This window comes from Pogoniulus pusillus, chromosome 12, assembly GCF_015220805.1.
Source record: "Pogoniulus pusillus isolate bPogPus1 chromosome 12, bPogPus1.pri, whole genome shotgun sequence".
Classification (NCBI taxonomy): Eukaryota; Metazoa; Chordata; class Aves; order Piciformes; family Lybiidae; genus Pogoniulus; species Pogoniulus pusillus.
Genome location: NC_087275.1, coordinates 15,746,765 through 15,760,993, shown reverse-complemented (window position 1 = coordinate 15,760,993; position 14,229 = coordinate 15,746,765). Strand labels below are relative to the sequence as shown.

The window sequence follows — 14,229 nt, the reverse complement described above, 5'->3', positions numbered from 1 at the left end:
AACAGACTGCACTAATGAACAGGATCTCTTGCCTATTAAAGCCTATTCCTGCTTATGTCAAGTATGCAACACAGAAAAGGGTTAGAGGGAAAAGTCTGGCTTTGTAACAAGGGCCTGATGCACCTAGCTGTCCTCCAGATGAATAAACTGTTAGCAGATGATCATATAACAAACTGAGCAGGTAGATGCACATCAGCAGTTTGGCTGTATTCTGTCATATTCCATTGCTCACACAGCAACCAACTGTCTGGCCCTGCTTCCAGCCAAGTCATAGAATCAACCAGGTTGGAAGATACCTCCAAGATCATCCAGTCCAACCTATCACCCAGCCCTACCCAGTCAACTAGACCATGGCACTAAGTACCTCATCCAGTCTTTTCTTGAACACTTCCACAGGGATGGTGCCTCCACCACCTCCCTGGGCAGCCCATTCCAATGCCAATCACTCTCTCTGTGAAGAACTTCCTCCTAACATCCAGCCTATACCTACCCCAGCACAACTTGAGACTGTGTCCCCTTGTTCTGTTGCTGGTTGCCTGAGAGAAGAGGCCAACCTCCACCTGGCTACAATGTCCCTTCAGGTAGTTGTAGACAGCAATGAGGTCACTCCTGAGCCTCCTCTTCTCCAGGCTAAACAACCCCATACTGCTGTCACTGCAACCATGACACTGTCCTTTGAATAAATTTCTGAAGTATCATATGTTAACAAAAGCATATGTTTAGGAGTTTCAACACAAATTATGCATCTGCACACACACACATACACCCTCTGAAAAGGATAATGTCAAAGTTGTGAAAGCAAACACTTAGATGCAGGCAAATGGCAAACTCCAGGCTGCAGAAACACCCTCATTTCATTCCCTCAGAGGATATAATTAAGAGCAGCATATCATCCAGGTGCAACAGTTGGCAGCTGTTAATAAAGGCAAACAGCATCCTGGGAGAGAAGCACTGTGGAGATTTTCACTAAGCAATTTTCAAAACAAGCTTTTTGGATAAGATAGACATAAAAGTTAAAAATATGTAGAGAAGGGAGCAAGAAGAGAACTACCAATTAAATACTCTGAGAGAACAAATGCATCTAGGAAACTGACATCAAAGTCTCACTCAAGGAAGAACATAAAACAACAGATCAACTTTCAAATTAAGGTCCTGTGGCTTTGCCCTCTGAAAGCAACAAAGCATCACAGTTTTACCTACAGTTTCACAGCATTTGGAGGAGAAAACAAGCAAGAGTTGAACAAAATGATGAGTGATCACCTCAGAAACTCGAGTTGTGCTTGCAATGAATTAACTTCCTGGCTTATTTGGTTGGCGAGATGGTTTGAAAGCATGCATGCACACACACAGAGCTCCCAGATTTCTGAAATCAGACAGAAGTAAAAATCCCAGAACTATATTGAGTGTATACTAAATTTTCCAGATTTTAAGACAGTATTACTCCTTGCACGACCCTGGATTTTGAGATACAGACAAGGCTGACAATGACAAGTCATGGAGCAGAAGCTCTCTACGGGAAGCCCAGGGCTGGTGTCCCTGATGAAGTGTATCAGTATGGTAGGGGGAGGCACAGGTATCAAGGGCATTCATTAACAGTGCAAAATGCCACTTTCCAACACATCTGAAGGCCATTGGCCACCAAGTCAGGTTTCCATTCACTGAAGTCTATGGTGGAAGACACAGGAAAACAACTACTGTATTTACTAAGGGCAAAATAAACACTATAACATGTGAATTTGCATATGGCATCATGACAACTGTTGCTGTCTACTGGAACCATTTTTGTTCATTCTCCTCTGCATCCACCTGCCTATATACTCTTAAATGCTTGCTAGATGACAGAAATTGTGTGAAAATAGTAATTCCAGCCTTTGCCTCAGGGTAAGAGCTTCTGACCAGCTCAGATGAGAGCTGCCTTCTCTGTCCTAACCAAGAAGAGGTTAGGGGTCTTCACTGTGAGGCAGCTCACAGTGGGAAAGGTGAGGTGCAGCGTCAGGGACTGATATCACCATATAGAGATGTCTCCATACTCTCATTTATGTAAATGCTGCTTAAACTGACAGCTTGTGCCCAGTTATGGGGAGCATTTTAGAAGATGGCTACTTGGCTGATGTAGAGCAGTCATGTAACCTGCATGGCCTGCTTCTCACATGGGCTTCCTGGCAGGCAGCCCCAAGTCATTCCACACCTACCAAAAAAGCTGGGACGTGCACCACTCTTGCTGCACCCATTGAAAAGCACTTTGGAAGGTGAAGGCAAGGTGCAAGATTCACACAAATGAACCTGCTAAGCCAGTATGCAATTTTGGTTAACACACAAGGCATAACATGCTGCTAGCAGTTGACAGCTGTGCAAGTGCCCTTTGGAAACACCTCCCTCTTTTGAGAAGGGCCTGCCGGGGTGAGAGAGGCATTTTCAGCTCTCTGCAGGGAGGCTGTTCTACCCGCCTACCCACCCCAGCACCTCCAGGGTGCCCAAATACACTTTTTTAATTTTTTTACCTTTTTCATATGCATTCTGATCAGGAACCCTTGTGCCAAAAGGCTGTTTTTAATGTTAATTGCGTTGCCCTCATAGAAGAAGCTGGCAAACTGTATTTTTAGCAGCTGCTTCCCACTAAATAATGTTGCCCAAAGCCACTTGACTAACTGTAACTAAAAATGTACCTTTCTTGAGCTTAATAATAGCACTGAGGAAAATGACAAACAATTTTTTCTGGTGGATAAGAAATCAACCCTTTGGGGTTTTTTTTTGTACTGCTAAGACTACACCTAAAAGTAGTTTGTTATCTCAGTTCAAGTTTGTAAGAACTTTGTCTCAAAATACTGTCACTCTGCAACAGTATATGGAACTACTCGAACACTTCACTGAAGTCCACAGCAGATAACACAATCTATTTGGTCTACTAACAGAGCCTCATACCACCGCCTCACTGCAGTGATGGCAATGCCTTCTCAGCTATCCAAAAGCTTAAAAAGTCACTATCATGAGATGTCTGCCTCTGCCCAACTTCTGTCACCCAAGGACTGACTCTTCTGAGCCCCAAGCTGAAGACTTTAAACAATCTGAGAGTATATTGTGCACAAGCTCTCAAGGTTAGCTGAATAAAGCTAACTCAGCAGGGTTCCAGAGCCACAACTTAAAGCTGAACTGGCTTGCTCTTCATAGAGGAACTGTTTTCTTAACATTAGCAATAAAGGCTGCCTGAGCCAATCTGACAAATCAGCCTTTTACCCAAAAATGTCAGGATTATAGGCTGCAATAGTTTTATTCAAAAGCAATGGAAAGAATAATCTGTTCAGCATTCTCCTGCACTCAGTTAAAATACATTTAATTGCATCAGGCACTACCAAGCATTTTTCAAGCCCAGAAAACACCAAGATGTCTAACATTATGGCAACATAAACCACAAGAAGTACTTCAAGTCCGTCCAATGCTAAAGACATTCATAGTGAAGGTTTCAAAGTCTCACCTTAGCTCACCCCCTCGTGCTTAGCTGCTCATAGGAGCTGCTGATTCCCATGTCTCACAGGGGTCATGCAAAATGCATCATCCATCAAGCTGCCCCCAAAACCAGCTGGTAAAGTAACTAGCATTTGGCCCAAAGTATATAACATCTCATGCTCTCTTGAAGACCTCTTTAGCGTCTAGCAATTTCAGGGTGAGGTAATGGCAGATTTTTGGCACCCGCTTCGCATTGCCTTGATTCTGTACAATGCATTGTGTCAGCGCAATGGATCCAAGCCTAACTGGGGACTCATTAATCCGCACATTTCACTTCTAAACACACAATTTTCTGAAACAATAATGCGCATTAACTCCTCTCAAGTTGCTAAAGTTTGCTGCAAATCAAAACCTGTTTGGGCCCCCTTTACTGACGTTAGATATTTCAGTGGCCAAAAGGACCTGGGCTCAGTTGAAAGAGCTACCAGATGTTAGTAAGACCCCTACTTTTCACTATTATGGCAATTTTATTGAAAATTAGGCAATGTCTTAGCTCAACAACAGGTTTACAAGACAAAAATCAGACATCTTTTTCTTTCCCTTGTTGTTGTTGCTTTCAAAATACATGCAGCCACTAATCCTGGAATAATAGGCTCATAAAACATCAGCTTAGAAAAATGCAGCAATTACACTGATCCAACGAGCTGTCCACAGGAGATGGCTTTGTTTCCGTATTTTGCTTCGCTGAACTCCACTTGTGAGCAGATTAAGTACACACTCCTGCAGATTAACTTTTCCTCTGCAAGTAAGTGGACTGGAAGACTACATGCAGCCCATTTCTGGGTCACCCAATGGAATGAGGAACAGCATCAGGTCCTAACAGAGAACTACCTTCTCTCCCAGCCTCTGGAAAGGCATGGTGTCATTCTGGGGGGGACTTTCTCACAAGATAAGTTTAAGGATGGAAGTGGGCAGAGATAGATGACAAAAGGTAACTGTGACATGCAGCTACCGATGCCATATTTCAGACAGCTCCATTAACTCCAGCCTGACTTTGGCTATCTGATGTCTGAGGGAGGAAGCCTTTTCTAAACATTAGTGTCACTTGGACTCAGATGCTCGCATCGTCATACCTAACCCTCCAGCACCTGGTTTGCTGTTCACCAACATTTCTCAGAAGGCACATACATATCTTAATCAAGGGATCTGGTCCTTCATGTGCCAGGATGCTCTTCTAGAGGTATTTTGCCACGGAGATAAACTATTTCTAATGCAAAATGCCATCTTCTCACACAACCTCCCTTCATGAGCTGCTGCCACTGGTTCCCACTCTCACGTTGCTTGTGCTTTTGCTCTCAATTCCATTCCTATCCTTGCCAGCCTCAGCCTCCTCTCCAACACAGCCTTACACTCCAGAAGAAAGGAGCCTGGGTAAGCAGATGTTTTTTTCCTCTTCTTCATATCACAGGCAGAGCTCAGTCACCCATGGTGGGCTCCATGTAGGCAGAGCTAGCAGCAGCTGTGAGGCAGAGCCAGTTTGGGCACATTTCAGCTGCCTTTGGCTGCAGGCCACACAAAAGCTCAGCAGAAGAATATGCCCAGAAGAGCTGAGTGTCCATCAGCTTCTACTCGAGGTAAAATTCTCATATGGGGTCATGCGTGGGATAGAAAGCATTCACCCCTCTGGTTAGAGGGAGGAACATCACTGAGAAAGGACCTCACCTTAAGCAAATCATTAATTATTCTTATCTCTTATCTGTTAACTAAAATTGCTTATCCATAAATACCTGGAATTAAATAGATGGATTTTCTGGGAAGATGTACCTTTGATTAGTCAATTTCAAACGACACAAATGATCTTTCACCTACTGAAGTACACAAGAGCTTCCTTTGATCCCATGGTACAAGATCAGGTCAGAAGGAGCTCAGAGATCGTCATGTCTGTCCACAAAGATGGACACGGTGGCTCAGCAGGAAGGTAGAGTGATTCTCCAAGAGTTTCTACTTGTAACTTTACCTCAGTATGTGTTATTCAAGACAATAAGAGAGAAGAGGGGAGAGAGAGAGAAAAACCAAACCAGCAGACCCGGCATCTGAGACAGAGGTCCATGTGGAGGGTCTTGTCTTTTTTTTTCCCTCTTAACAGACTGAGATAAATGTAGCAATCCAAAAATCTGGAGGTGGGAAGGACGTGTGCGTGCATGTGCATGTGCTTTTTATCAACTGGAGGATCATTGGATGTATCTGTTACCAAGGAGAAGCACATGCTTGGTAACAGAAGAGAGCACCTTTTTTTTTTTTTGTGCATTCCTGTATGGTAATAATCACTAACCTGATCATTTTTCTCATGATGAAATTCAGAGCCCTACATTAAATTTTACTCCATGACATATTTGCTGGAATGAAAGAAAAAATAAATAAAGAAAAAGAAATAACATTTTAAAAAACACTCAAAGGCTGCAGGAGTGCAAGCTACCAACACGCAACTGTAACAGCAGCGCACATCCAGTGCCGCTGGAGCTGGAGGAAATCACACTGCACTTGGCTCTATTGGTACAAGGAGCTTTCAGTAGCCAGGCATCCTGCTTTGGGGTAGCCCTCTGTTAAGCGCCTTGTAAAACAGAGGCAGAAATCAGACAGCTCCAGCAACTCTTCACCAGGGAGCTCTAGCTGACTTATCCTTGTTCTGTTTACCACCCAGCCCAGCCTCTACCACTCTTCATAACGTCGTGACAAGTCCTGATTGATGAGTAAAAGCCTCCACTGAGGGGTTCTGGACAATAAACAAAAAGCACCCTGGGGAAAATAACCAAATATCCAGGGTACGTTTCGCGCCTTTTGCCGCGCAGCGACATCAACACACTACTCGCCGAAATGTATCCCGTCCTCAGACACGCACAGCAGCTCCCACCGTTTTGATGAACAAGTACCTGCATGTACCCTACAGTCCGAAATGTCGCGACTAGGCTGCGTGACCGTGATTGGCGGTTAGCCATGTAAGTCCCATCATTAAAAAACACCCTTCAGACCAAGGAACTACACAAACAAGGGGAATAATAAAAGAGACAGATCAAGGCAACCAAAGTATTTCAACGGACGCAGCGTTACAGGCACAGAACGCCCCGTACGCGGAGCGGAACCGCCGCTTGAAAGCCCGAGGCGTGCGGCAGCGTCGCGGATGAACTGGGGGCCCCATGCCGACCCCCGGCCCGGCGCTCCTCGGGAGTGTCTCCCTCGGGGAGTCTCATCCCCCCGGCTGGCAGAGACCCACCAAGTTTACCTCACACACCGCCAACCCACACCGCCTCTCGCCCCAGAAACACCCCGGGGTGCCGGCAGCCACTCTAGGGGTGCCCGGCTACCCCAGTCCCGACGCAGTACCTTCTCTCCGGTGAGCACATGCAGCCCTTCCCGGACCTTGGCGAAGGACCCCTCTCCCAGCTTCCTGCCGATCAGATAGTTGCCGACCCGCTTGGTGTGCTGGAAGTCGCGGAGCCGCTCCCGCGGCGCCGCCGCTGCCGCGCTTAGCCAGGCGGCCAGGAAGCTGCACTCCGCGCCCGCCGCCGCTCTCCGCGCTTCCCCACCGCCGCTTCCCGCCACCGCCGGCGGCTCGCTCAGGAGCCCGTCGCCTGCCGCCGCCGGCATGCCTAGTCCTAGTCCCGGTCCTGGTCCTGCCGCTGCCCCTGCCGCGCCGTCTGCCCCCGGCCCGCGGGGCGGTCACCGGGCGGGCGAGAAAGTTGCTCCAGTGAGAGCGCCGCCGGCCAGGCTGGGGCGAAGGGGCCGGGGGGCGGAGCGGGGATGCAAGGGGGGCCGGGGCTGGGCGAGCCGGCGGTGCGGAGCCCCGAGCTGCCGCCCCTCATTGGATCCAGCACCTCCCCTCCTCCCTCTTGCCCGCCCGCCGCGGCTCTGCCCCGCGCCGGCAGAGGCTGCGAGCGTGAGGCTGCCGCGCCGAGCGGGGAGGAGGGGACCGGGAAAGGGAGAAACCGGCAGAGGGAGGGGGAGAGCACTCATTCAGTTTGAATTTGCGGTAATTTAAGCCGCTAGCACGCGGCGGGAGCAGATGCGATCCGAATCCGGCAGCCTGAACGTCTTCAAATCCGGATGGCCCCTCCTCTTTCCTCCAATCCCAGTACCTTAAACCGGGGGCTGCACTGAAACAACGATCCTGGCTCCCGGGCAGCGCCGTGACTGTCTGCGTGAGGCTGTTTTATTGTTGCCCGGGAATATCTTTTGTGCTGCTTTTCCCCACCTTCCTTCCCAAGCACGCCTTTGTCGTCCTCATCCTCGTGTCGGCGAAACGTGCTACCGCGACACGATCGTGACAGCCGGTCGCTCCTGCGGCGCCGGCGGGCTTTGCTTCTGCTCCCCCCGCCTCGCCCTATTCACCACCCGCTTCTCCATTTTATGCCTCCCGGCCCTCTGCTCTCTTCTGCTGGCGGCATCCTCCTCCTGTTTGGCAGCGAGGGGTTTCTAGCCGAGCACAGCTCTTCTCACCACGTATCCCCAAAACCCTCACAGAGGCCTGATGGACCAGGAGAAAGGAGGTGACTTAGGCACTCATGCGCCGCAGGCTGCGTCCAGGAGACTGTCATTTTCCTACTAACCCTCCCCACTCCGTGGAGAGGAAGAAGCGACGGGCTTAGTGCCGTTTTCATTGCCCAGCTCCCTTCCCCCTAGCTGGACGTTGCACTAGCGAAAGGGAGGCTCACGGAGAGGAAGAGCAGCGATAGGAGATGAGAAAGAGCTGGCACAGCTGCCCTGCTTTGAGCTTCTGATGGTCACTGATGCCAGCAACCTTCAGTTCATGTTGTGAATGATCTAATAAAACAGTTAATTCATAGAAATGCCTCATGGCATGGAGCAGTTTCAACTTTAAACCTCTTTAGCGTGGTATCATCAAGGAAGTATTCAAGGAGCCCTAATTTATCTTTAAGCTTAATCTACACTTTGAAGTTTTGCACATGTAGTTGTGTTAGCTAGTACTTGGGATGAAAAGAACTCACAGGCACCCTAGCAGATGTGAGCTATGTCAGCAAAATCTCCCGGAAAGATGCAGCTGTACCTGATAAAAATCGGCTTAGAGCTTTTCTGCAATCACACTCCCGCCCCATGTGAAGCTGCTGTTCCCACTAGAGGGCTGGCTGGCACAGCTCTCCCTGCGCACACCCTGCTGCCACTTTTAAAGCCCTTCTTTTACTCCTTAAAAATGTCAAGCCAATTTTACACCATGCTGCTGTCCGTTAGCTTTTGCTTCTGTCTCGGCTCAAATTCCACCCCTTCACTGTGAGAATTATACTCCTTTCTGGTCTCTTCTGCTGGACTTGTCTATCTGCATCAGTAATAGGATTTTGGCTGGCAAGGGTGCTGATGAACCATGTACTACTTCCACACCACATTTCCTCGACATCACTGCTTTAGTAAGATTCACATTATTTAAGCCAGAGCTGAGCAATGCCATCATTTTACCACCTCAGTCATGATAGCAATTTGTAGTCAAGGCTTCCCAAACTGTGTTTGATCAGATTAAAACATACTCAGGTATGGCTTTAGGCAAAATGTGGGCAGCTGCCCAGGGAGGCTGGAAGTGAGGCGCTCCAGACTGCCAGAAGTGCTGAGCCCCTGTCATCTCCCAATGACCGTAAGGCTAGAGCTGGTCAGGATGCAGCCTGAGTATGAACCCTCTCCACTCAGCATGTAATTCAAGGGAGATGCTGAGATACTGGCATGTGTCCACAGGAGGGCGACAAAGCTGGTGAGAGGCACGGAGCACAGCCCTGCGAGGAGAGGCTGAGGGAGCTGGGGGTGTGCAGCCTGGATGACAGGAGGCTCAGGGGTGACCTCAATGCTGTCTACGACTACATGAAGGGAGGCTGTAGTCAGGTGAGGGTCGGCCTCTTCTCCCAGGCAAGCAACAGAACAAGGGGACACAGTCTCAAGTTGTGCCAGGGAACGTATAGGCTGGATGTTAGGAGGAAGTTCTTCCCAGATAAAGTGATTTGCCATTGGAACGGACTGCCCAGGGAGGTGGTGGAATCACCTGGAAAAGCCTGGCTGAGGCACTTAGTGCCATGGTCTAGTTGATTGGCTAGGGCTGGGTGCTAGGTTGGACTGGATGATCTTGGAGGTCTCTTCCAACCTGGTTGACTCTATGATTCTATGAACAGCAAACCAAACACTCTTTGTCAGCTATTTTGGCCCAGTCATGTCAGGAGTCTTGCTGATTTTGTTCCACAGTTAGGAGCAGTCCTTACCCAAACCCCTTATCTTTCCCTGTAGGGGTGTCTAATCTGCTGGGAAGAGAGAAGCAGAGGTAGAGGGAGTGGATGCCCACACTGCATGGAGGTGGGAGCTGATAGTTGTGTGGGTCCAAGGCCCTTACTGCAAGGCAGAATGTGGGGAAGGAGAACTAGGGAAGCAGACTTGCATTACATATTTCTGGAGCTCAGCCGGCCAGCTTCCATTATCCCACTCTGGATTCCCTGAAACTTTTAGTGACCCTTCCAAAATTTATTCTCCATGGCTAAATACTGCATGTTTCCATTGCTGAGAATAAAAGAGAAATCCAGCACTGTCCCAGTAGGCAGAAAATGGAAAAGGGAAAGCCACAAAGACAACAAATAATATTTTGGTTTTAAAATATACACTCACCCTGTGCTCTGGATATGTTCACAAATATTGTACTGCACAGTTCTTGAACAAAAAATCTGCACATTTTCTGACCTACCACTACCCTGGGAGAAGTTTGGTCTCCTGTAGGAAGGTGTAGGGACACAAGACCATGACACACTGTCTGAACTGTGCTGAAGTTGTGCTCCCTGTAGCTACGGTGACATGACACATCCCCAACGGCAATTCGTCTGCCCCAGCTCTCCCCCATGGTGCAAAGCTGTGGCAGCATGCTTGTGCTGCTGTGCTATAAACAGGGTTGATGAGATGATCCAGGCTTTGTAAAAATGCCAGAAAGTTTAAGACAACTGCTCTACTGACCTGGCCACCAGAGAAATGTAAGTTGAAGTGCACAATGAGGCACTGCAGGCAACCTTGTACCACACTGTGCCATGACAACATCATCCTCAGACAAATTACCTCTGTTATCACACCCCCTTCACATTCCTGAATCAACTGGGATTGATAAATCTGGCTCACAACAAATGTGAGTGGTCCAGGAGAGAACTTAAGCTGGAACTGGGAAGCTGCCAGTCACATACCTTAATAGTTTGTAAGGTAGGTGACTCAATCCTTGCACAGGGCAGGACAGTGGCAGAGCACGACAGTTCACTGGTAAGCCTAAGTATCAGGCTCCTCTGGTTGGCATGACGTATGTGAAGTTTTTAACAATATTGTTGTGGGGAAGGGAAAGGAAGGGAAAAGCTGTGCTGCAAACAGTTAAACCGGAGGAACAGAAAGTACATTTTGCTTTCCAGTTGAGGAGAGGTTATTTTTTATATTATTTAAATATATCACAGTATCAACAAGGTTGGAAGAGACCTCACAGATTATCAAGTCCAACCCTTTACCACAATTCTCAAGGCTAGACCATGGCACCAAGTGTCACGTCCAATCTTGCCTTGAACAGCCCCAGGGACGGCAACTCCACCACCTCCCCGGGCAGTCCAATGACTCTCTCAGTGAAGAACTTTCTCCTCACCTCAAACCTAACTTTCCCCTGACGTAGCTTGAGGCTGTATCCTCTCGTTCTGGTGCTGGCCACCTGAGAGAAGAGAGCAACCTCCCCCTGGCCACAACCACCCCTCAGGTAGTTGTAGGCAACAAGGTCACCCCTGAGCCTCCTCTTCTCCAGGCTAAAAGGGATGGGGTTCAATAGCTCCAAGTGCAGGGTGCTGCACTTTGGCCACAACAACCCTATGCAGAGATACAGGCTGGGGTCGGAGTGGCTGAGAGCAGCCAAACAGAGAGGGATCTGGGGGTGCTGATTGATACCCGCCTGAACATGAGCCAGCAGTGTGCCCAGGTGGCCAAGAGAACAAGTGGCATCCTGGCCTGCATCAGGAATGGTGTGGTCAGCAGGAGCAGGGAGGTCATTCTGCCCCTGTACTCTGCACTGGTTAGACCTCACCTTGAGTACTGTGTTCAGTTCTGGGCCCCCCAGTTTAGGAAGGACATTGAGATGCTTGAGCGTGTCCAGAGAAGGGCGACGAGGCTGGTGAGAGGCCTTGAGCACAGGCCCTATGAGGAGAGGCTGAATATAACTAGGCTAAAAGAGTTTACAGCTCTGTTAGATAGCTGTTCTTGCAATGGACCAAATACACGTTTCAGACAGAAAATGCAAGAATTCCCAAGTGTGTCATCTGCAGGGAACTGAAACAAGGAAATAGGAAATATGTCTGCCCAAGAGAATGCTGGAAAACATGCCTGCATGCTGCTTCTGGCTAATCTTTACACAGAACGCAGAGGAAAGGCGTAGCCCTTCTCAACAGTCAGAGTGTGCACTTGGGCAGGAAGAGCTGTAAGGTAAAGCATGTGCTCATTAACAGCAGGAGGCCAGCTCATAGCTTAAATGGCACTATGTGCTACACAGCAAGAGATGCTCTGTGTACACAGACCCACATCCTCCTTTCCCTGTCTACAGAGGTCATCTCAGACAACCCATGCTGGCCTCAGTGTCTGTAAGTATGGATGCCTGAAAAGGGATGCACATCAGTGTCAGTAAATCCTTACTGGCATAGGAGGTGAACTAAGACCATGTGCCTTGTTTGCTTCCCTGCTAGTGCCACCTGAGGAAAGAAGGAACCTCACCCACTGCTAAACAAACTGGACCCTTCCTTCCCTTACCCAATGGAATACACTTTCAGACAGACAGAGGCTCACAGCTCCCACTCAGCTAACAGAAACATGCTTTTGGCCACTGTGATGATTAAACAGATGCTAATGGTATGTTTTTCAGTCAAACACCTGAAAATCAACATCTTGTAAAAAGAAAACTGGCAAGAAATGGCACTGCAGCAAACCTTCTGAGAGCTCTGAAAGAGCCCAGTGAATATTTTGTTTTAATTGACTCGAGGACTTAATGAGTTGACAGTATCCTTTCAAACAGGCGAGACTGCTGCCTTCTCACAGTTTCTATCCTGTCCAGCTGTGCCCATCAGGGTGCAGTCTGGATGGAAAAGGGATCAAAGGCTGCATTCATTTCTGTCCATGCTTTAATTTAAATTTAACTCCACTGTGCTTTATTTTGAGCTGCAGTCTTTTTAGGTAATGACATTTTCTGATTAACTGTTGAAATTACTAATGAATTAGAAGACAGTAGTCTGTCTTCAGGTTGCAAAAGCTGTAATAACAAGCTACTAAAAATAATGTAGAGCTTGATTTAAACCCATGAAAGCAAAGAAATTCAGACTTTCCCTGACAGTATTATCCTTTGCTGACTTCAGCATTTTGAAATATTGTAGTAAAATCTATCATCAGCTTTCAGACTGGGAGCTTTACAGCCATGTAGACCACTGGGGCTCCTGAGCCCAGCTCCTAATGTCTACCTTGTCTGAATCTTTCAAGGGGTCAAAATGCTACATCCAAGTCTCCAGGCTACAGTACCATGTCCAAGGAGGATGTGGCTGGGGACAGAACTGGAAAATGCTGGTCCAGCAGCAGAGCATGGTACTGCAATAGGAAACGATTGTGAGCCTGAGAGCCCATGAGCAAGGTGCTTCACCTTCCTATGCTATTCTCTCTTCTGACACAGCTGTTTGGTGGCAGCTTTCCAAGCACTTTCTGAGGAAGGATAGGGCTGTTGCCTGGGATGCTCGAATTCTCTTTAGAGCTCGCTTGCATATGCAATTCATGTTAATTGCTTTCTCTCATTCTTCTGAAGAGATCTGGGGTCCTTCAGTGAAAGAACATGGAAATTTCAGATTCACAGATTGCATCAGGCTGGAAGAGACCCTCAAAGGTCATCTTGTCCAATCCCCCTGAAGTGAGTCGGGACACCTCCAACTAGATCAGGCTGCCTAGGGCCACACTGAGCCTGATCTAGAATGCAGTATTTGGATTTGAGATATTACAGGGATATTAATTTCAACCAGATCTGTGGGTTGTCTTTTTGTTGTTGGGTTGTTTTCTTTTTTTTTTAAGTGACAATGTGTTTGTGTTTGCTCTTAAAGAATTTATAAGACATATTTTCTTACAGTGATTAAATTCCTGCCTGAGTTCACACTGGTAAGAACCTAAATTCACTTGCAATTCCGAAATAACAGATGATGTACCTAGTTCAGAAAAACTGTCCTTTCTCACCTACATTGCTACATGAGTAGTAGTGAAGAAAACCCTTTCAGCAGGACAATGATGCGCAGCACCAAGTGATGACTTATGTGCCTACATATGGCTAGTGCAGATATCATTCAGCTGACAATGACAGTGGTATAGAGAATGACTGTACTTCACTTTCAATGGTTGCAGAAAGAAGACATCTACAGTTAAACTTCCATAAGCTTAAAGCTTGTAGTTGAAAAATGTTGAACAAATATTATCCTCAAAAATATCCAGAATATATGTGTATGGGAAAGTACATAAGTAAGCACTGAAAGGATTTGCTGACCTTTACAGAAATACATTGGCAATGGTGTAATGTCACTGTCTAAGTTTCAAAAGCTCTACTTCTCTCATGCTCCCATCAAAATCTTCAGCTTGCTCTGTCCTGTGGCTTCTGTAACATAGTTCAAAACTGAGAGGGCGTGATGACTCAGAGTTATCATAAACCAAACTGAATTTAATATCAAAGCAAACAGAAGGGAGATGCTGTATTGATGTTGTTACTCTTTGCCACCACGC

General features: G+C 47.5%; 1 protein-coding gene across 6 annotated transcripts in view; it reads right to left on the bottom strand.

Moving 5' to 3' along the window:
• HUNK (hormonally up-regulated Neu-associated kinase) overlaps window positions 1-14,229 on the bottom strand; it is an 87,547-nt gene that overhangs the window by 51,273 nt on the left and 22,045 nt on the right. For 2 of the 6 annotated variants that reach the window (XM_064152401.1, XM_064152402.1), the window contains exon 1: window positions 6,826-7,664. The exons of 3 other annotated variants lie outside the window; for them this stretch is intronic. In XM_064152401.1, the coding sequence (XP_064008471.1) occupies window positions 6,826-7,089 (264 nt within the window). In that variant the 5' untranslated portion in view covers window positions 7,090-7,664. Of the gene's footprint in view, window positions 1-6,825; window positions 7,823-14,229 lie in introns of those variants that run through there. One more of the 6 variants, XM_064152409.1, reaches the window with a different exon arrangement.